This window comes from Octopus bimaculoides, chromosome 11 (assembly GCF_001194135.2).
Source record: "Octopus bimaculoides isolate UCB-OBI-ISO-001 chromosome 11, ASM119413v2, whole genome shotgun sequence".
Taxonomy (NCBI): Eukaryota; Metazoa; Mollusca; class Cephalopoda; order Octopoda; family Octopodidae; genus Octopus; species Octopus bimaculoides.
The window spans coordinates 42,021,564-42,043,185 of NC_068991.1; the positions used below are offsets into that span (position 1 = coordinate 42,021,564).

The following is a 21,622-nucleotide window of genomic DNA, read 5'->3' on the forward strand; positions in this document are numbered from 1 at the left end:
CGTCCAACCTATGCTAGCATGGAAAGCGGACGTTAAACGACGATGATGAAATAATTGTGATAAAATATTAAAAAGAAAGTTGTTTTTTTTTCAACCAATGGTGGAGCATACATTTTTCTGGAAAGTTATGGTGGAGCCTGGAAGAAAATAGGCTGAGAAACACTGCTCTACACAAACACACACAAACATATTTTCTCTACACAAACACACGCAAATGACCAGAGATATACTCTGTCACAAATACATTTTCTTTTTAAAAAAACTAAAAATCAAATGAATTCCTTCATATGAATATAAATATATAAAAACAATTCTGTGAAAATATAATTGAACTAAATTTGAAATCTATTTGTAGAGAAGACAAGTGATTATCTACAGTGAATTTTTGCTACTTTTGATGACTTCATAGAATAATCAACTATGTTTACTTTGTAGAATAATCAACTAGAATTTATTATAGGTTTCATAGTCCAGTTACCATCACCTTCTATATGAAGTAGCATTTGGTGATATTTTGTTAAACTCTGTCTATGTCCAACACTGAGGACTGTAATACCCAACTCTTTGCACATGGAATACATAATCTCTTCGGACTCAGGACTTATTTGATTTGTAGATTCATCAAGAACTGAAATAAATATTTGAAAAATTCATATAAATTTCATTTAGTCAAGTAAAATGCTTTGCACTATATTTCATATTACATGTTAATTAACTTTAAAAAGTTATTTTCCCCTTTTTTTAAAGAAATTTCATATTTTTCTGGCATCTTGTATTGCACATGCCCTATACCTTATTAATTACAGAATCTGTGAGATATACTGCCATCATTACCTTTTGCTAAACTTACTAAGAATTACTGCTTGTCACAGAAATTATATATTCAATGATTTTATAAATCCTCAGTAGTTCTGTAACAACCAGTGTGTGTGTGTGTGTGTGCCACATGAAAAGCATTAGTCCATTCAGTAAAGTGGCTGGCATTAGCAAGGGCATCCAGCTGTGAATATATGCCAAAGCAGACAGTGGAGTTTGGTGTAGTCCTCTGGCTTACCAGCTGCAATCAAATCATCATTAAACAGCCATCTTCCATACCAGCTAGTCTTAAACTTGGTATTGTGTTTAAGTTATGTCTTTTATGTTCCGTAATTTAGAGGCTCAACAAATACAGATCATTAAAAATAAGTATCAGGCTAAAATAGTCTTGGGGAGGGGGTTCCCCAGAAAATGTAAAAAGAGTAATAATATAAATACCTGCAAATTTGGGTTTATGATAGAATAATCTAACAAAACAAAGTCGCTGCTGTTGTCCAGGTGATAATTCATTGTACCTGCACAAGTTGAAAAGCAAAACTTGAAAATTAGATGAATATTTTGGGAACAAAGTAATGTTTTAACTCTTAAAATCCTGTTGAAAATTTTCTAAATCAAAACCTTGGTTCTGTAATGATACAAAAAATCATAGTTTTTTTTCTTTCTTACATTAGAGAGTTGCTCATTTTCTTTCAAAAGGAATGTAAGCAAGGTTAGTATGATTTTTTACAATGTTGAGTGTTTCAAGACTAACTGACTGATGCAGTCCCATGCAGTAGAGCCATATAGGAAGTTAGGTGTTAATGGAATCTATACTGAGCATGAGGCATGTAAAAAGATTATTTTTCAATAAGTGGGTAGTTTGCCTTTCACCCTTCAAGAGTCAATGAAGTACCAAATAATTATTGGGGTCAGTTTTGGAATTCCAAAGCACTACAGTTCTAACTGCACATCAGCCTGTCCTTGGATGGTTCCAGGTATACATTTCTTTTTTTTGTTTTATTATTAGGAAGAAGTTGCTAGACCCTCATTCAACTTTTCACCAATTCTTAAGGAAGGAAGACTAAGTGGTCCCCCATGATACTTCTCACAGGGCAATGTCAGAGAGAATAACTGACCCCAATAATTATTTGGTACCAGCAATGTTCTCATTTTAATGCAACAACATCAGAAGTTCTTAACTAAGTGTAGCCACTACACCTAACTTTCATTGACATGGAGAAAGTCTTTGACAGGATACTATGTTCTGTAATATGGTGAGCTATAGGAAAAGTAGATGAATGGCTTGTGAAAGTTGATGTAGATGAATATCATGTGTAGATGAAGGACAAAGCTGTGCAAGCCATCTATAGAGATGCTGTCAGTAACATAAGAGTTAACAATGAAGTCAGGAATGATTTAGTAGAGTGGTAGGTGTACAATGGGGCTCAGTTCTCAAGCTTTTATTGTTCATTACTGTTTTCTAGGTCATAACAGGAGTTTAAGATCAGCTAACTGTAGGAACTTCTGTACACTGATGGCCTAGTTCTCATAGCTGAATCTGTCCAAAAATTAGAGAAAACTTTCCAAACATGGAAACAAAATCTAGAGTCAGGAGACTTTAAAGTTGTTGTGGCAGATGCCCCCAGGTGAGAAGTGGGCTGATCCACTACTAATAAATGGTTGACTGACACAGTCAGTAATGTCAGTCAGTGAGGTACACTGTTTGGGTTAGTCCCACAGAGACGATGAAATACATCGTCATAATGTGGGACATAACAGTGGCGACGAGGATTTATAGCTCACACAGCCACTGATGTGTAGTAGTGGGACATAACAGTGGCAATGAGGATATCTTCCACTGTATAACAGTGGTAATGAGGTTACGAAAGCTCGAAAGAGTGTTGAAATGGAAGACCTACATTCAATAACAATGAAAGAAGGTTTGAAGAATTCAAACTCTAACACAGAATTGAATTTCACACAGTGAAAAGTAATGTACACACAGTGAAAAGTATATAAAAAAAAGATTCTGAAGAAAAAAACACTAACACAGAATTGAACTACATACGATGAAAAGTGATATACACATAGTGAAAAATATATATAAAAAAAGATCCTGAAGAAAAAAGTGTCTGATAAAACTGGAACTCTATACAGAACTGAACTACACACAGTGAAAAATAATTCTATGTGGAACAAAAAAGAATAATAAGTCTGTTTAAAGGATTTATAAGTCAGGTCACTATATGTAGTAGTGCTACCAGTAATAATGTAGACTTGGTACTACCTGCGGCATTTTGAAAAAGAAAAAAAAATGGTTCTATGTGGAACAAAAAATAATAATAATAATAATAATAATAATAATAATAAGTCTGTGTGAAAGATTTAATAATTCTGTAAGGAACAAAAAATAATTCTGGTTAGAAGAAAAAAAATGAAAAAAAATTAACGATTCATTTAAAGCAGGTCATACCAGAAGATTTCAAATGTAAGCAGATATCATCTGCTGAAATAGAAAATGAACCATTAGCTAAGAAAGTTAAAATGGACAAAGAAAATGCAAGCCATTTTGTGATTGAGGACACTAAACAAGTCCTCCTTGAAAAGACTCCAGATGAAATGCCAATGGAAGTGACTAGTGAAGAAGACAAAGAAAATTCTGGAATTAGAGAATCTGAGCCATCTGTTACAGGAAAAGATCCTTCTACTGAAAATGCTTCGTTGAGGAATCATTCTAATGCAAACACTTTAAAAGATAATGAAGGTTTACAGGTAACCGATACAGTTTCTGCTGAGAAAAGTGTAACGAAAGGAAAAGTCATAGCAATGAAAAATATATATATAATAATCTTTGAAAAAAAAATAATAATTCTGTGTAGAACAAGAAAAAAATCTAAATAAGAGAAAAATAATAAGTCTGTATGAAGGATTTGTATGAAAGTGAAATACAACAATGATTTGAAAAAATAGCAAAACTGGGGCTTATTCAAAAGAAAAATAATTCTATATGGAAGAAAAAGAAATAGAATATAGAAAACAAAATGTTGTATGTGAAAAAAAAAATCTCAAAGGTAGGAGGTGTTATGGTGACACACCTAGGTGAGAAGTGGGCTGGTCCACTACTAATAAATGGTGGATTGATACAATCAGTAAAGTCAGTCAGTGAGGTATGCTGTTTGGGCCAATCCCATAGAGATGATGAAATATATCATCATAATGCTGGACATAACAAAGGTAAACATAAAAATATTCAATTTTTAGTTGATAGGAAAAGACACAGGACTTAAAATGCTATCGGAAAGATGGTCATGCAGACAAGGATTCTTTACTGTATGCCAAATGTAAAGAATGAGTGTACACAAATGATGAAATGAGATCACATGCAAGCTGACACAGAAGAAAGAATTTATATGGAGCAGATACACAGGAGTAATATGCAGTAGGAGCATTCATGAGACAAATTCTTTCAAATGATGTAATTAACAATGGAGGTGAAAGAACAGTAACCTGAGTAAGAAGAGATGAGAAAGTTCTGGGAGCTATTTCTTCTGAGGGCAACAAGAGGTTTCTCTCTCAGAGTAACAGGCAGATTATATAATGGTTATGTACAAAGTAGGATGTTACATGACAGTGAAACATAGAGACTGAATGCAGAGGATGTACAAAGACTGGAAAGAACTGAAGTGAGCATGTTACACTGGATGTTAGTGCAAATGAATGAATGAACATAAATGAGCTGAGGAAACACTGAGTACAGGAGGAGTCAGATAGAACATCCAAGAGAGATGACTAAGTTAGTACGGCCATGTAATGCAAAAAAAGGGTAACTGCTGGGTGAAGAAGTATGAAGTGATCCAAATGAAATAAGCATAATAAGCATGGTAGAAAAGTAAATCAAAGAAAGAGATATAAAGTAAAAGCTGATCTCAGTGACTTAATCTTATGAAAGAGACAGCAGGCTCAATGGATGCAATAAATGATGAAATAACTCACATTTTTGCAGTGCTGGTTTCGTAGCTACTCAGAGCATTTCAGTCTATTATTGCAAATGGAAGGAAAAAAACCAAGATTCATGAATTTTACAGTTCCCTTGTTACCTCTGCTTTGATTCCCTGTAGTAGCTACTTACAGTTAAGTGGTTGGGTATTTCAGTTAAATATCTTTATCAAAGGATGTAACCAGTAGCGGACTGGCTAGGTTGCCAGCTTGCCCAATAGCAAGTGGGCCCCTGCGCCATTAGAATTCATATTTGGGAGCCCATGTTAGTATTTAAAGGGCCCATCCCTTCAAGTTTGAGAATTTTTTATTCACTCCTGGAAGAATGCATTAATTATTTCAGCCTGGCTGCGTTTGTAGACAGTTGAAAAGAATACTTTTAACAAAAAAAAAAAATTAAATGATAGCATTGTAGTTGCAGGTGGGCTCCCTTGTAGTTGCCGGTGGACCCCCTTAGTCTCCTCACAACCAATACTTTTAGACCCAGTCCACCACTGGATGTAACAAACTTCTGTGATGTCCTTCAATGATAAAAAATAAAACTTTGCTTCTAAAGCTTGTAACCTGATACTCTAGTGATCTGATTAAAGGTGAGACTGTCATAATATAATATTCACCAAAATTACTGTAAGGAAGGTCATAAATGTCAAAACGACGAGCTAGAGAAGATCCAACTAACTTAAGCAAAGAGAGGCAAGCATAAAATGATGGTGATGATGATGGTGGTACAGATGAAGTTGATGATGATGATAGATATCAAATTTTTCAAAGATTCAATGAAAGCTATTAATTATGAATCTAATCTTTTAATACAATCTTCTCCAAATATTTAGATACCAAATGGACAAAGGAACATGTTATGTCATATGCATGTAGGATGGCAAATCATGTTATGTGCAAGAACATGTAGGATCATGTGTTATATGCATGTAGATGATGGATTATATGCTATACTCACATAGGATGGTGGATCATGTGTTGTATGCACATAGACAAATATAGACTACTTCTCTGTTCATGTAAATTACAAACTTATAAACCTAAATCACAAGAGTCAATCTAGATTGATGGCCCTTAAGATTACTGTGTGACTATATTGACTTCAACACACCACAGGACAACCACTATTCAATCCAACAAAACTTTCCTTTGCGGGGAACCAATGAAAGAAGCTCCATGCAGTTGCTTGATCTGTTGGAAAGAGTACCCGAGTCTCCCACAAATCATACATTACCATCTTAAAAAAGAAAGGATACCTCATTGATGTCTTAGCTTAGTTTTAGCCATCGCTTGCAAATGAGTGTGACCTGGTAGTTTGTATCAAGACCTTCCTTAAATGTTTTAGGTACCAATGTAGTCACAAGCAGATATAGACACCCTCTTAGCACCCTTGCCCTTGGCCAAAAGGAACATCAAAAATGTGACAGCTGAAAGGAGAGCTAGAGATACACCAGTATCAGGTTGGTGCACAGTTTCAGTTGACCACACTGGAGCAATGTGAAATGACATACTTCACTCAAGAATACAATGCATCACCTGATCCAAGAATTGAACTCATAACCATAAGAACATGAACGAAACACCTTAATCATTAAGCCATGTGATTTCATATTAGCTAATGTAGTGCTAAATAAAAAAAATTACAGTAAGGGCACATCGTGGCTGTGTGGTAAGAAGTTTGCTTCCCAACCATGGTTCTGGGTTCAATCCCACTGCATGGCAGCTTGAAAAAAATGCCTTCTACTATAGCGTCAGGCCGATCAAAGCCTTGTTAGTGGATTTGGTAGACGGAAACTGAAAGAAGCCCGTCATTTATATACGTGTGCATGTGTGTGTGTATGTGCGTGTGTGTATGTGTGCGTGTGTGTGTGTGCGCGTGCATGTTCCCTTGCTACTTGACAACCAGTGTTGGTGTGTTTATGCCCCTGAAACTTAACAGTTCAGCAAAAAAGACCAATAGAATAAGCACCAAGCTTTAAAAAACAATGAGTACTGGGGCTGATTCATTTGACTTAAAATCCTTCGAGGTAGTGCTCCAGCATGGTCACAGTCTATTGACTGAAATAAGTAAAAAAAAAAAAAAAATATGGTATGGTCAAAGTTGGAATACCTTTGAATATTCCATAAACCTATTTAGTAAAAGTAGAGTTAGAGCTAAATAACAACTTCCTTTTCAATTACCTGAAATTACCTTAACAGCCACAGAATATTTTCTCAAAATAGTCACATGACGAATACATCTGTTACATAACGTTAGTTTCACAAGGTTACTAGTATATTTAAATGTATACATGTTTATGTACACATAAGCACAAATATGTAGGCACATGCATTCAGACAAAACATACTTACCAATTCCATTCTACCTTGGCATCAAGACGGCCAACACAAGAAACCAAATCATTGAGTTGGACTCTGTCTAAATAATTAAATATCCTTTCAGTTGTAATACTATCTGGAAAAGAAGAAGATGAAGAAAGAGAAAAATAAGCGTATTCTGGTGAATGGGAAGAGTACATAAAATAATTCCTTGTTTTACCAAAAAATGAATAATTGAAATATAAAAACTCTGAATCAAAAATGTAATATTTCTCACAGACATGTGATGTTTGAAACTCTGCCAAACACTGCATGTTAGTCTATACTTGAACAAGTATCAGTTTAATTTCCTGGCTACTAAATCATATATGGTACTAGTTTGTAGGTACCAATGCCATAGTTAACTCAAATGAGGGCAGAGTGCAAAAAAAATGGACTAAATGCCTTTCAATAATTAGACTGAGCAATATTCAATGTTTAAATCCCACAGGGGCCAAATTTACATTTCAATTCTCCCGAGACATACTGGAGAACTGATACAATTACAGCTATTTATGTTCTGTGTTCAAATCCCACTACAGTCAACTTTGTTTTTCATCCTTTCAGGGGCTGATGAAATAGTCAAGTATTGGGGTTGACAGTACTGACTAACTGTCTCCCTTCTAGATTTTTTGCCATGTGCCTAAATTAAAAACAGTATTACAGTAGAGTCACATATGATCAAATCAATAAATAAGCCAATGGAGTAAAGTTTTATATTTCATTACAGGGGTTCTGTTACACCCCTGATGAAGAAATCAAATAATCGATTGTCCAGTTGACCTAACTGCAACTAACTACAATGGGGAGTTACAAAAGACCTCAATAGGAAACTGTGTAATTCAAGAACATTTTCATTTTTCCATTTGCAATAATAAATTGAAGTACTCAGATGGGTCAGGAAAATCAAAAAACAAAAACACACAATGCAATAATATGAAGTATTCATTGAATTATTAAACAATGAGATGAACCAAGGCAAAAGGCTTAGTGGTTAGGGTATTTGGATCATGATTGTAAGGTTGTGACTTTAATTCCCAGCGATGCATTGTGCCCTTGAACAAGACACTTTATTTCACATTGCTCCACTTCACTCAACTGACAAAAATATCAAAGGGCCAGCCTTGTCACATTCTGTGTCACGCTGAATCTCCCTGACAACTACATTAAGAGTACACGTGTCTGTGGAGTGCTCAGCCACTTGCAAATGATACCATCAGTGATGCCATTGTTTACAACTTTGCAAATACGTGTCAATGAGGGAAATATGAAATATTCACACACATGCACACACACACACACACACACACACACACATTGCATGCATGCACTTGTGCACACACATGCACTCACAGGTACCCAACCAATTCCAATGTCTTGTGGGGCTCATTATCAGCATTACCTTGGCAAGAAAGAAAATACCAAGACCCATCCTTACCTTGTGTCATGCAGAAGGTTGAAAAGTCAAAGATTTATATTCAATCATTGATGTTGTGATCTCCTGTATCACCATCATCACCATTTAACATTCATTTTCTGGGTTAGATGGTTTGACTGAAGAAGCCAGAAAGCTGCACCAGCTCCAGTCTGTTTTGGCTTGGTTTCTACAGCTGGATGCTCTTCCTAATGCCAACCAGTCCACAGTATACTGGGTGCCTTTTACGTGTCACCTGCACGGGTGCCTTTTACGTGTCACCGGCACGGGTGCTTTTTACGTGTCACTGGCATGGGTGCTTTTTACATGTCACCAGCATGGGTGTCTTATGTGTCACTGGCCTGAGTGCCATACACACATCACCTGCACTGACCACAACCATGATTTCACTTAGCATGACGTGTCTTCTTAAGCACAGCAATTCGCCAAATGTCCTGGTCACTTGTCATCACCTCCATGAGACTCAACATCTGAAGATCATATTTCACCACCTCACCCCATGTCTTCCTTGGTCTACCTCTTCCACAGGTTCCTTTCCCAATTAGAGATAGGGCACTTCTTTATGCAGCTATCGTCGTCCATATGCATCACATGATCATACCATATATCTGATGCCTATTATACTCAATGTTTCTCTCAAGACACTTTCATTCTGTCATATGTGCACACTGACATTACACATCTAGCAGAGCATACTAGCTTCATTTCTTTCACGCCTTCACAGTCCATATTTCACTGCCATGCAACATGGCTGTCCACACAAGCATCATACAATCTGCCTTCATTCTGAGGGAGAGTTTCTTTGTAACCAACAAAGGTAGAAGCTCCCTGAACTTTGCCCAGCCCCTTCTTATTCTAACAGCTATTCTCTCAGGGCATTCTTCTCCACTTGGTCACTTAGGTAACACAAACTGTCTACTACTAAGCATTCCCCTAGGAATTTGATGAAATCTATTTTCTGTACATTATTAGTGTTTATTGTATCTGCACATCAGCCACACACAAAGACTACTTTCTCTGTTAACCTTCCATTCATAGTGCTGCAACTTTTATGTGTCTATAGCTTGTACTATGTACACCTTATAGTTTCTACCTACACCTTTTCTACATAATGAGCACGGCATCTGCCTGAAGGGATTTGTGATTTGTCTGTTTTTGTACTTAATAAGATTTTGATCATTGCTAAATTAACTCTAAGGCCCTTTGATTTTAGACCTTACTTCTACACCTGAAATTTCTTCTTTAGTTCTGGTAATGATTCAGCTACACAAGATCATCAGCATAGAGGAGATCACAAAAGCAGCCTGTCTTAAAATGATGAACAAAAGGGGGCTGAGAACCGATCCTTGGTGAACTCCTACCTGTATGATGGATTCATTGCTATACTCATTGCCAACCTTCACCTTACTAACAGCATCCCTGTACATGGCTTGTACAGCTCCCACCGACCACTCATCGATCCCCAGCTTCCACAGTGACCACAAGATAAGTGAGTGAGAGACCCTGTCAGAGGTTTTCTCCATGTCAACAAAAGTCAAATAGAGGTTTATTTTTGCCTAAATACTTCTCCTGCAGCTGCTTACCAGGAATATAGCATTTGTAGTGCTTCTCCCTGGCACAAAACCAAACTGCATCTCATCAAGACTAACTCTCTCCCTAATTAGTTGGGTTATGGCCCTCTCAGTAACTATCATCACCTGGCCCAGCAGTTTGATATTTCTGTAATTATTTCTGTCTACCTTTGTAGCAGTTAACTATAATGCTGCTAGACCAGTTGTTGGGTATGACTCCCTCTTGGACAACCTGATTAACTATACAGATAACTAGACCATATCCCACTCCACCAGATATCTTATGCATCTCAGCGGTGATTACTGATGGGTTGGGGGCTTCCCTAGTCTTCATATCCTTCATAACTTTATTTACCAAGATATTGTGTATTCAGATAGCTGGTCTCTCTGTTGGGTTCACATTAGGCAAACTCTCCTTCTTCCATGCATTCTCTACAATTAGCAGCCTTTCATAGTGGTACTTCCAAACCTCTTTCTTTGCAGAGTCATTAACTGCAAGTGAACCATCATCCATGCAAATGCACTTCCCTCCTACATCAGGATTTTTCCTGACACATTGTCTTGCAAACCAAAACACCTCAAGCTGCTGGTCCCCACATCACAAAACATTGGCAAATTTCTTCCTTTCTGCTTCTATCCTGGCTAAGTACACCCATTTCTTAAATTACCTTCTAGCTACCTAATATAGTTCTTTACTACCATTTCCTTGCTCTAATGGTCTTGTCAACAACACTGTTCCATCCCCATATCACTCTAGGTCTAGTTGGGACTTTGTACGAGCCACAGCAAGTTGTCCCATAGGAACTTGTAGTTACCTTCTTCATTACATGTCTGTAAGTCTTCCTCCTCATTAAATGCTTCAGATAGAACAACACTAAATCTCTGTAAGCTTCCAGATCCTTCTTTACCAGACTGGCCTGCTTCTTGGAATCTTTCTAGCCTGTAGTCTGAAGTCACTAATGGCTAACTTATGCTGAGGGGTACATTTTTCACTAGGAAAAGCCTTTGCATTTATGAGCAACCATGTACCTAGCTTTCTGGTGAGAATGTAGTCTATATGGCAAGCTTGGCCAACAGACTGATAGGCTATCAGGTGGCTGGCAGGTTTTCTGAAGTTGGTGTAGCAGACCATTAGGTTATTTGCATCACAAAACTCCAGAAGCCTTGTTCCCTCCTTATTACAGGAACCATCTCCATGGTCACAAAGTACACCATAGAAGATGACCAATAACTGCCCAACATGTCCATTGAAGCCACCAGCCATGAAAAGAAGGTCACAGTCATTTGTCTTTGAGGTAGTCTGCAAAGAAACATCATAAAAAATTATCCTTCTGTTCATTTAGCAGACCAGTTTGAGGGACATAGGCAGAGATTACTGTTGCTGTACTATTTTGCAAAACTAGTTTAAGTTTAAGTACCCTATCATGCACTCCGACTACCTCAATCACCTTATTCACTTATTTCTCAGCTAGGAATATGCCCATGCCACCTATCCCTTCACTGTTGCCTTCTCAGAGGATGTTTTTTGCCTGTGAAGAACCTAGCTGAAGCACCTCTCCACCAAACCACTTGAATGCTACACACATCAACATGCCTCCTCCATTCAAGCATCTTAACAATCTCACCAGACTTATCTTTCAATGTACCTATACTGATGGTATAAAGATGTGAAAGGGAAGGCAAGAGGGAACAAGGAGAAGGAGGACAGCATGTGACATCTCAAAAGAAGGTTTCAATGAGTGTTTACCAGTTAACATGAAATAGTCATTGTCCCCACATTTAATATCATCATCCATTCATGTTACACTTGCTGCATCTACTGAAAGTGAGTGCTATATGAACATTATTAATACAAAGATAAATAAAAATAGTTGAGCACTATACATGCATTGTTAATACAAAGAGAAATTAATTGATAAGAACTTTTCATCAACAACATTTTAGTGCAAGGTATACAAAGGATGCCATGTGTCTTGCAGTAATGCGGATGAGAGACCCTGAGGAGGGAGGAAGGGTAGAAGGATACATGAAGAAGAGGATGAAGAAAGAGGGAAGAAGAGATACCAAGAGAGGTTTCCAGTAGATAAGAGAGGTTTCCAGTATAGGTGTGGGGCAGGAAAGGGTCTGTGCATCATATGTAAGGAAACAACTGAACAAGATATGCTCATTTCTAGAGCAGGAACAAGATAAGATATTCACATAGATACATTAATGATGAAATGAGAAGACAAGGTAAAACAGAGTATTAGAGGCAAAACTACAATTATGGTGAATTAAGTTAAATTAAACATGGACTAATATAAACAAGGCAGAAATGCAAATAGCATGAATTATACATCAACTAAAAGCAAAGACAACAAATCAAAAAAAACAACTTATTTTATATTTTTGTTGCATCAGAGGTGTGTAGTATCCAAAGAAATTATTTGAGAGATAATGCAATGGCCAAAGTGTTTATTTATAATAGCAGCAACAGGAAGAAGAGGTTAGTAGCTAGACAATATTGGGGGAAGAATACAAAACCATCTCTCTGATGTCATTATGAAGAAGCAACTGAATGAAATATGCTCATATCTAGAGCAGGGCCATTAATGGAGAGAGAAGGGAGATGAGATAAGATATTTATATAGATACATTAATGATGAAAAGAGGAGACAAGGTAAAACAGGATATTAAGAGGTAAAAACTATGATTATGGTAAATTAAATTAAATAAAAGACAGATTAAGGAAACAACTGAACAAGATATGCTCATTTCCAGAGCAGGAACGAGATAAGATATTCACATAGATATGTTATTAATGAAATGAGTTGACAGGGTATTAGAGGCAAAACTACGATTATGGTGAATTAAGTTAAATTAGACATGGGTTAGTATGAACAGGGTTAGGGTTAGCAGATATGGATGATGTATCAAAGATCTGGACATATTTTTAGAATTACGCAGTGCAAACTGAAAGATTTTAGCTCCTGTGAAGGAAATAATAATCTTGCAGTAAGATTAAGAGTTCAGAAGTAGTAAAGTTTAGCAATATATATCAAACAGGTTTAGGCTGGAATTTTTCCATTAAGACATGAGAATGGTAATGTTAGTCATCCACAGAGAAAATTATTTATCATAGACCTGTTGGACTTCCATATAGTTCTCTATTGAAAGAAACTCTTTTTCAGAAGCAGTGAAGCAAATAATAACAGAGAAAAAAATAAGTAGAGATAAAGAGAGAGGCGAGACAAAGAAGAAAGGAGAAAGGAAGAGAAAGAGAGAGTAGCAGAGTGGTAAAGTAACAAGAAATAAACAAGTGATTTTTGTAGTCTAAAGAGTTCAGATCAATTTCTTCTCTCAAAAAAGAATTAAACAAAAATTATACATTAATCAAATGGCAAAGTCCTTCAGCTATTGAAATATTTGCTTCAACAACTTCCCAAACTCATGCACGTCATACTAAAAATAAATTAAATGCAGAAAAAACTGAGGAAAAGAGGCAGAAACAACAAAAAAAAGTACAAACCATGTATAAAAGTTTTTTCATATTCAGGGTAAATAATCTGCAATTGAAGCATAACTCTGTTGTAAAAGACATTAAAATAAGGTATTTAGTATAATTAAATTGATGTTATTGTTATACTTGGGGATGGTCATATCTTGCCAATTAAACACACATTATATATTTGGTCTTCACTTCAGCTTTATTTTTATTATCTTAGTGTCTTTGTCAAAGCTCTTTCATCACATATCCTGTGACCTCTTTATCCCACGTGTCTCCTCTTGTACAGCTTAGTACTTTTCTTTTCTTTTTTACATAAATTGATGTTCTGTACTACAAATCCACTATATTACTTTGACCACAGTAAAATTTTCACTTTTTGTCCATGTTACCGATATACCAACACAGCATGAAAAATCAAAATCTTCAGAATACAAAAATAAATTTCTATGCTTAATAGACACACACCCTCATGATGTAAAAAATGAAACATAAAGTATTACCCCTATAGTCTTGACATTAACATAGTTTTTACAATGCGACTGCATCTTCAGATTTGATAGTTTTTGTCAGAGTTCATTTAACATCACCCATCATTTTATTAAGTGCAAAGCAACAGAGTCAGTTTACATATTGGTAAGATAATCTGCATATCCTACTACTTGTACTTGCAGTGGCATTCACCTGGGGTGGGTTGAGCCAGCTCCAACCAACAAGTTTACAATGTCCCTCATGAATGCTGACCAAATCTGATGAATTTGACAAATGCCCCACTGAGAGAGAAAGAGCATTGGATAGCTTGGACACAGTAGCCATGGTTGTCATTCACTGTTGAGGTATGAATACGAATTTGCATATTGGTGTTAGTCTGAAAGCTGTGTATTGGTAAACTATAACATCAACCACTAAGAGCAGCAGCATCAATGGTGTCATTAACCCAAAACACAAGCCTCTGTGCCTCCGAGGTGGCTGTTCTTGTACGTCTATCATCCGAGCACCTCTGACTCACCCATTTCTTCACCTTTCATCACTCTTTATACATCCATCTCGACTTCCTTTGCATAAGTCACTATCATTCTTCCTCAGGACTTGGCACCCTTTGGAATGTCCCTGTTCATGTATTCTCTACAGGTATTGACCTGAAACAGTTTAAACGGAGTATTAACAGCATCTATTCTCACCAGTCTCAGAGGACTGCAAGGGTCATGGGCACTGCACCTTCCTCCAGATTGAGAAAGTAAAATAAAAAAAATAGGTGTGGCTATGTGGTAAGAAGCTTGCTTCTCAACCACATGGTTCCAAGTTCAGTCCCACTGCATGACATCTTGGGCAAGTGAATTTATGCATTAAATTTGCATTTATGTGACATAAGCATAATTTCATCAGAGAAAAAGATGTACCTTGAGATGTTATATGTGGACCTATCAGTTCATTTCAGGAGACAATACTAGGTATTGAACCAGTATTTCCTTGGATGCAACCATGCGTTTACGAGGTTAACATATCCTCTAACTAAATATATTTATGTGTGTGTGTCTTTGTGTTTGTGCTTGTCCACGCTTGACAACTGATATTGGTAAGTTTATGTCCTGTAACTTAGCAGTTCAGTTAAAGAGACCAATAAAATAAGTACTAGGCTAACTAAGAATAAGTCCTGGAGTTGATTTGTTGAACTAAAATTCCTTTAAGGCAGTGCTCCAGCATGGCCACAGTTAAAAGATTGAAACAAGTAAAAAAGTAAATAAAATAGAAAAAAAACATTTCAAAAAGGTATGGAGGAGCAGCAGCTATCACGTTTGGATCAATAACCCCACCTTGCCTGCCTCTGTTGTTGACACTCCAGAATCTAGATGGACCAATAATGGAACTGGAGCCAATGAGAGATTTCCAATACATTTGCTCAAGAATAAAAGTGACACATTGGACAGTTTAATATTTGATATACCATGACAAGATGTTCATTGCTATAGCATTTTTGATAATAGTTCTCTACACCAAAAACAATTAACCATACTGCATGTCAGAATGTGCAATCTGGTCCTTATCAAGGGTATATCCAGAGCTATGAATCTGTGGATTGCACCTCTACAGACTTAGGACTACACAGTAACAACAAACCTTTTCTTTTATCTTTCCTATTCCCTAAGTTATAGAAATGCAATCTTTCTGATATTGTGAATTCCACTACATACTACCCATTACCATTCACAACTCCTGCCACCCCAAAGCTGCCCACTGTCTCTTGTAAGTGCTGATTTGTAGCACTCAATTTTACCATTTCAATCAACAAAAACTAACTTTGCAAAATATACATTCCAGTTTGCAATTGTTTTTCTGACAATGCAATCCTTACAGCATCTCTGTGTAGCAACACATCCTCACTAAGATATACTACATAGTTGTATTATGAGGGCACTAACTTAGTACCCCTGTAACATAAATAGGCAGCCAACATGATTGATGCAGTAAATTAAATGATTCTAATAAAACTCTCATTACAGCAGCCACCACACAATAATCAGTGGTACAAACAATCCACTCATATAATTCATACAATAGCTCTTTAAGTATGACAAGTGATGACATTTATGCACTCTTAAACCCGACATTTCTTTTTGCATCTCTCTCTCTCCTGTTCAAAACTTCTCACTTTCTTCTCAAACAAGTAAAACCACATCTCCTATAGCTGCAGCTAAGGCAGCTTACAATTACTCTGCTCTTGCATGAATCAAATGAGTCACTAAAATGGTCTGAGAAGATTCCAGGTCTAAGGAAAGAACTTCTGAAACCAACTTGGCATGCACTTGTTTCTATGATAAACAGAGTCATGCCTTGAAACTATCTAAATTAAAACCATCCATCCAAATTTTGTGTTAATCTATGTTCCAAATGTCAGCTCAATAATGACAAAGTTATTTTACAGAATTCTTCTTAATTTTAAAAATTAATTGAAATAAAGGTAGTAAGTGACAAAAATATGACAGCAAAAGTGCTAGCATACACAATAATCACAAACAGACCATTTTGTTCTCAGCAAATCTACATGGATTGGAGGAAGCTGATAAGCAAGGAATTAAACTCTTCTGTTGATATGGTTGGTAAAAAAAAACATTCAACCCATTTCCATCACAGAAGTTGATAAGAAAGACAGGTGCTTAGCCATAAAAACACATGGCCCCCAAATCTTATGGAAAGCAATGTGTTGTATCTGTTTTTCTAGAACAATGTAATATTCTAAGACAGACAAATGAATTTCAACATGTTCAGTTAGAGGTATCTTGGAAATGATATATGTAGAGAAATAAGATATTAGGAGAATAAACATGTAAAGAACATAGAAAGTAATGAAGAAAAATAAATAACCAAATTATTCCAAAGAAATTTTCAAAAATGTTTTTCAAGCAGGCAAACAAATGCAACAAGATGCTTTGACAATCAAGAATTATTGCCATGCAAAAACTTACTTGTTGTAATAAACTCCCATTGGTAAGATATGGTTTTTGTGGCAAGAACATAATTCCATCAGAACCAAGGTAATGGGGACAACTGATAGTTCCTGAAACAATGAAAAGCAGTTAAGAGTATAAAGACTTTTAACAACTTGATTTATTTGAGTAATTATGCAATCACAAAGCATGAGTTAAATTTGTTTCCAATACAATTTTATAACATGTTATTTATCACATAGACTAAAATATGAAAAGTAAATTGGCCAACCTCACAACAGCACTTCAAGTGGTGTTGTTCTTGTAGTGGTTGCTGGTTTTATAATATTGTTGATTCTTCCAGGCACTACTGAAGACCTGGTCTTCAAGGAGGGATAGTTCTTATAGGAAAATCTGCAGTAGAATCAGAAGAAATTCTAGATATGGTAGCAAAATCTAGAATCAACAGGCAACAAAGTAAACTTATCAAAGGCAAAAGTATTAGTAAGCAGAAAGAAGATAAGACCCTACTCCAACAGGAAAACGTCTGCATTTGATATGCAGAATAGGAGTTAAGTAGAGTTACATTTGTTGTACCCAGTGTAAACTATAGTCACACAAGAGGTGTGGAGGGATCTCAGGAAGGCTAACACTGAAGGTAGATTATATGAGGCAGATGTTTAGAAGCAGTAAACACTAGATTCGTTCAGGTTTTCACAGCTCCCAATAACTAATTGAAAGCTTCTGATATCTAGCATTAGAAATGGGTGCTTTAAATGAATAGTAGTCAGCATATAAAAGCAAGCTATGAGCTATTATCTCTGCTGTAACAAAGTAAAGATGAGATTATATGATGCCTGTGTACAAAGTATGATATTGCATAGAAGTGAGATGTATACACTGAATGCAAAGGATTTCCTTGCATTCTTCAGTTCTACATGAAATCTTGAATGTTGTCACTGCTTACATTTTGCACTGTGGATAGACCACTGTCCATCCTACTGCAGTAAACTGTCCACTTTGCAAGGTGAATTTACACATTAGAAGATAAGTGTCACAACTGAGGATAAAATGGCTGTTGTTGTGAGAGGGCACTAATCACTGACACTCAATCATTGGCTGTTTGCTACTCTCTCACCACAGTCATCTATAATCACACTACCATGCAAGTGATATACAATCATTAAATCTTTTGTTGATAACAGAGGCCACAGTATATTTTACTACTTTGTCCTTAATCTAACTGCTATGCATTTAGTACAACATCCTGTAATGATGATTAGGTCACCTTGGTAACAAAAGCAATCAATTAATTCTCACAAAAATTCTAGGCAGATGAAAACCTTCATTCCTTTAGTATTATTATTGCTACAAGGATACTATTACTTCTAATTACTCTTTTTGTATCAGTTACATATGAAATCGATCTTCTCTATCAACTTGCTTGGGATCCCACCATATCTTTTGTGGATCTATAATTCCTACCTAGTCTCTTTTCAGATATTGCATATGACCATCTCAGGGAGGGCAGTAGAGTCCTGCTTACTTGCCTGCTAATTAAATTTGTCTTTGCTAAGTTGACCTATGTGCTTCTCAGTTGTGTAAGCATATATACATATATATATGTATATATATATATATATATATATATATATATATATATATATATATATATATATATATATATACATATATATATATCATCATCATCATCATCGTTTAACGTCCGCTTTCCATGCTAGCATGGGTTGGACGATTTGACTGAGTACTGGTGAAACCAGATGGCTACACCAGGCTCCAATCTGATTTGGCAGAGTTTCTACAGCTGGATGCCCTTCCTAACGCCAACCACTCACAGAGTGTAGTGGGTGCTTTTACGTGTCACCCGCGCCAACATACAAAACGGACATTAAATGATGATGTTGATGTTGTATGTATATATATATATATATATATATATGTGTGTGTGTATGTATACACAAGAATCCCTCACAATACAAGTGTAATGCATTCCTAAAAATCTTGTAATACGAAATCTCATACTATAAAATCTATTTCCTATTGACTTTCATGTTACAAAATGAGATGTAATTCAATGGAATTTTTCTGAAAAAATAACAACAAAAAAAGCAACATAATTACTTTTATGCATGCAAATAACAATTTCTAAACGAATACATAGTACAACATTTATACATAAAAAAACTTGATGAGAAATAAGTTAGCGAATAAATAAGAATCATAACACCATAAAAAGGTACATTCTTATCACTAAAGATGTTGACCATTGTGGGAGAAGCAGTTGAGAAAGGAGATTTACTAAGAGGATGATAGACACTGTCTTCTATCTTATAATTCATCATCATCAACATTTATTTGAGGGATGAAGAAATCATCCAAAATTGTTTGATGTTTATGGCACATCATCTCTTAATACATCACAGTGTGGAAACTGAACTCATTGTAAACTCACCTTGAAATTTTTACATTACATTCACACTTAGGGTTATTATCAGCAAAAAAATTGCAGGCCTTCTAGAAATGCCAAACTTTTTGCAATATTCTTTGCAGTCAATTTAAGTGAACTTGGTAGAAGTTCCATATTTTCATTTGTATTCCCAGTTTGTTCTTGTACAAATACCATCAACTCCTCAATAGCTAAACTTTTTCTATGGGACACTAGTAACACATCGTCCTCTAAAACTTCTTCAAATCCTATATCATTTGAAAGCATTACAATATCTCTCCAAAACTATTGTAGACTTTATACTTGTGGAAAGCTTGTAATTTCACGGATATAGCCAAGTCACATATTTTTTCAGGCACCATTCAAGTTGAGGGCATCACTTCATCTGTTGACTCAGTTATGTTATCCACAGCAATGATTATGTTGAATTTTTTCCAGAAGTCTCAAACTGTTGGTTTATCTTCCTATGAAATGCTTTCGTAAGTTGTTTGAAAGTTCTTCTGAGATAATATATCTTGAAGTGAGCCGTCATACCTTGATCCATTGACTAGAGCAGTGGTCCCCAAACCGTGTGCTGCGGCACACTGGTGCACCATAAGATGTAATAAGGTATGCCTCGTAAAAGTAAGATTATATTTCAAAATATGAAAAATACAAACTGAAATTCACTATAAAGTTCATATATAAATGTCAAAGAGGCAAAAAACTAAATACTAAGTTCTAAACTAAGAATGAGAGGTAGTTGTGTCATTCAATTATATGACAATGACAGTGTTATTCAATTTTGAATCTGAAATTTCATAAGAATAAGAACTAAATTAGCATCAATCTATCCTTAAAATTGACGTCTTATGGACACATTTAGTGCATAACTATGTTTCAGTTTATTTCGGTTGTAGCCTCAGCAGTTTTCATTTCATTAATAAGTGTGAAAAATAAACTATTGAACTAAAATATACAAATGTTGAACTAAATCTTTTAATATGTCCTCACATATTGCAGCTGTATTTCAATTTTTTTCATTCATATAGTGACAAGAATTTTCATCTTTTCAATTAATTTTGAAAGACTTCTCAAAAGAATCTGATAATATGTGACACACTGTCACTTTTCACAGCTCACTGGTCACTTGTCTCAGTTTGACTCTGTTAGTGATCTGTGCAAGACAATTCATATTAACAGACTAAATTACCCACAAAATGGAAAAGTTTATTGAGAGGAAACATAACCGTGATGATTATATATTTACTCTGGTGTGTAGACCCCTTCAGCAATTGTTTTCTTCAGCTGTTTAGGATGATCAGAAGCAGCTTCTGAATCAGCACCTTCATCAGACACTTTTTATGGTGTAAAAATTCAAGCACTTCTTAATCCTTTCAAATCAGCATTATCGATGCTTCAGCTTCCTTTTTCAGCAAATCATCAAACAAACTTTTATCTTGATTTTGATTTACCACTGTCGAGTCAGATCTTCAATCCATACATCCGACAGCTATTCCATTTTAAGCTTCACACATAATCTTTGAGGTCAAAGCAGTTCATGGAGTAGCTTCTTGAGCACTTGACTAATTTTCTCTTGATTGTCCTATATTTTTCTCACTGTAGATGTTGCAAGCTTTAGTGTTTTGGCAATCACCATTATTATCATCAATTTGAAAATCACTTTTTGCATGCTTGCATGGATCAGTCAGAATTTGATGCAGCAAGTTTTCTATGGCTGAATGCCCTTCTTATCACCAACTCTCACCTGTTTCCAAGTAAGGAAACAGGTTTTCTTATGACCAGCTATGTTTTCCCAAGAGATTGGAAATGGACACCTCTTGAATGATGGCAACATTTGCTTACAACTACCAGGTGATGTCAAGGTAAGGAGACACTAACACACATATACACACCACCCTGCTGACACACAACATATGCAGCTAAAGACATTGCTATCATGTTAAAACTATTATTATAGTTGCCAGTTGATATTCAAAAGTTCATGGGTTGGAAATGGCAATCATCATATTGGTTTTAGTGTTGATAGTGGTTGTGTTGGTGTTGGTGAGAGACAGTGGTGATGATGAAGATTGATATATGTATATATAT

The 21,622-nt window shown here is 35.8% G+C and overlaps 1 protein-coding gene across 4 annotated transcripts in view; it reads right to left on the reverse strand.

Moving 5' to 3' along the window:
• Positions 1 to 423: 423 nt before the first annotated feature.
• LOC106881589 (lysosomal cobalamin transporter ABCD4) overlaps positions 424 to 21,622 on the reverse strand; it is a 100,764-nt gene continuing 79,565 nt past the window's right edge. For all 4 annotated transcript variants that reach the window (XM_014932044.2, XM_014932045.2, XM_014932046.2 and 1 more), the window contains 5 exons: positions 17,104 to 17,195; positions 13,664 to 13,700; positions 7,144 to 7,246; positions 1,255 to 1,331; positions 424 to 628 (listed from right to left, as the gene is read on the reverse strand). In XM_014932044.2, the coding sequence (XP_014787530.1) occupies positions 441 to 628; positions 1,255 to 1,331; positions 7,144 to 7,246; positions 13,664 to 13,700; positions 17,104 to 17,195 (497 nt within the window). In that variant the 3' untranslated portion in view covers positions 424 to 440. The remainder of the gene's footprint in view (positions 629 to 1,254; positions 1,332 to 7,143; positions 7,247 to 13,663; positions 13,701 to 17,103; positions 17,196 to 21,622) is intronic.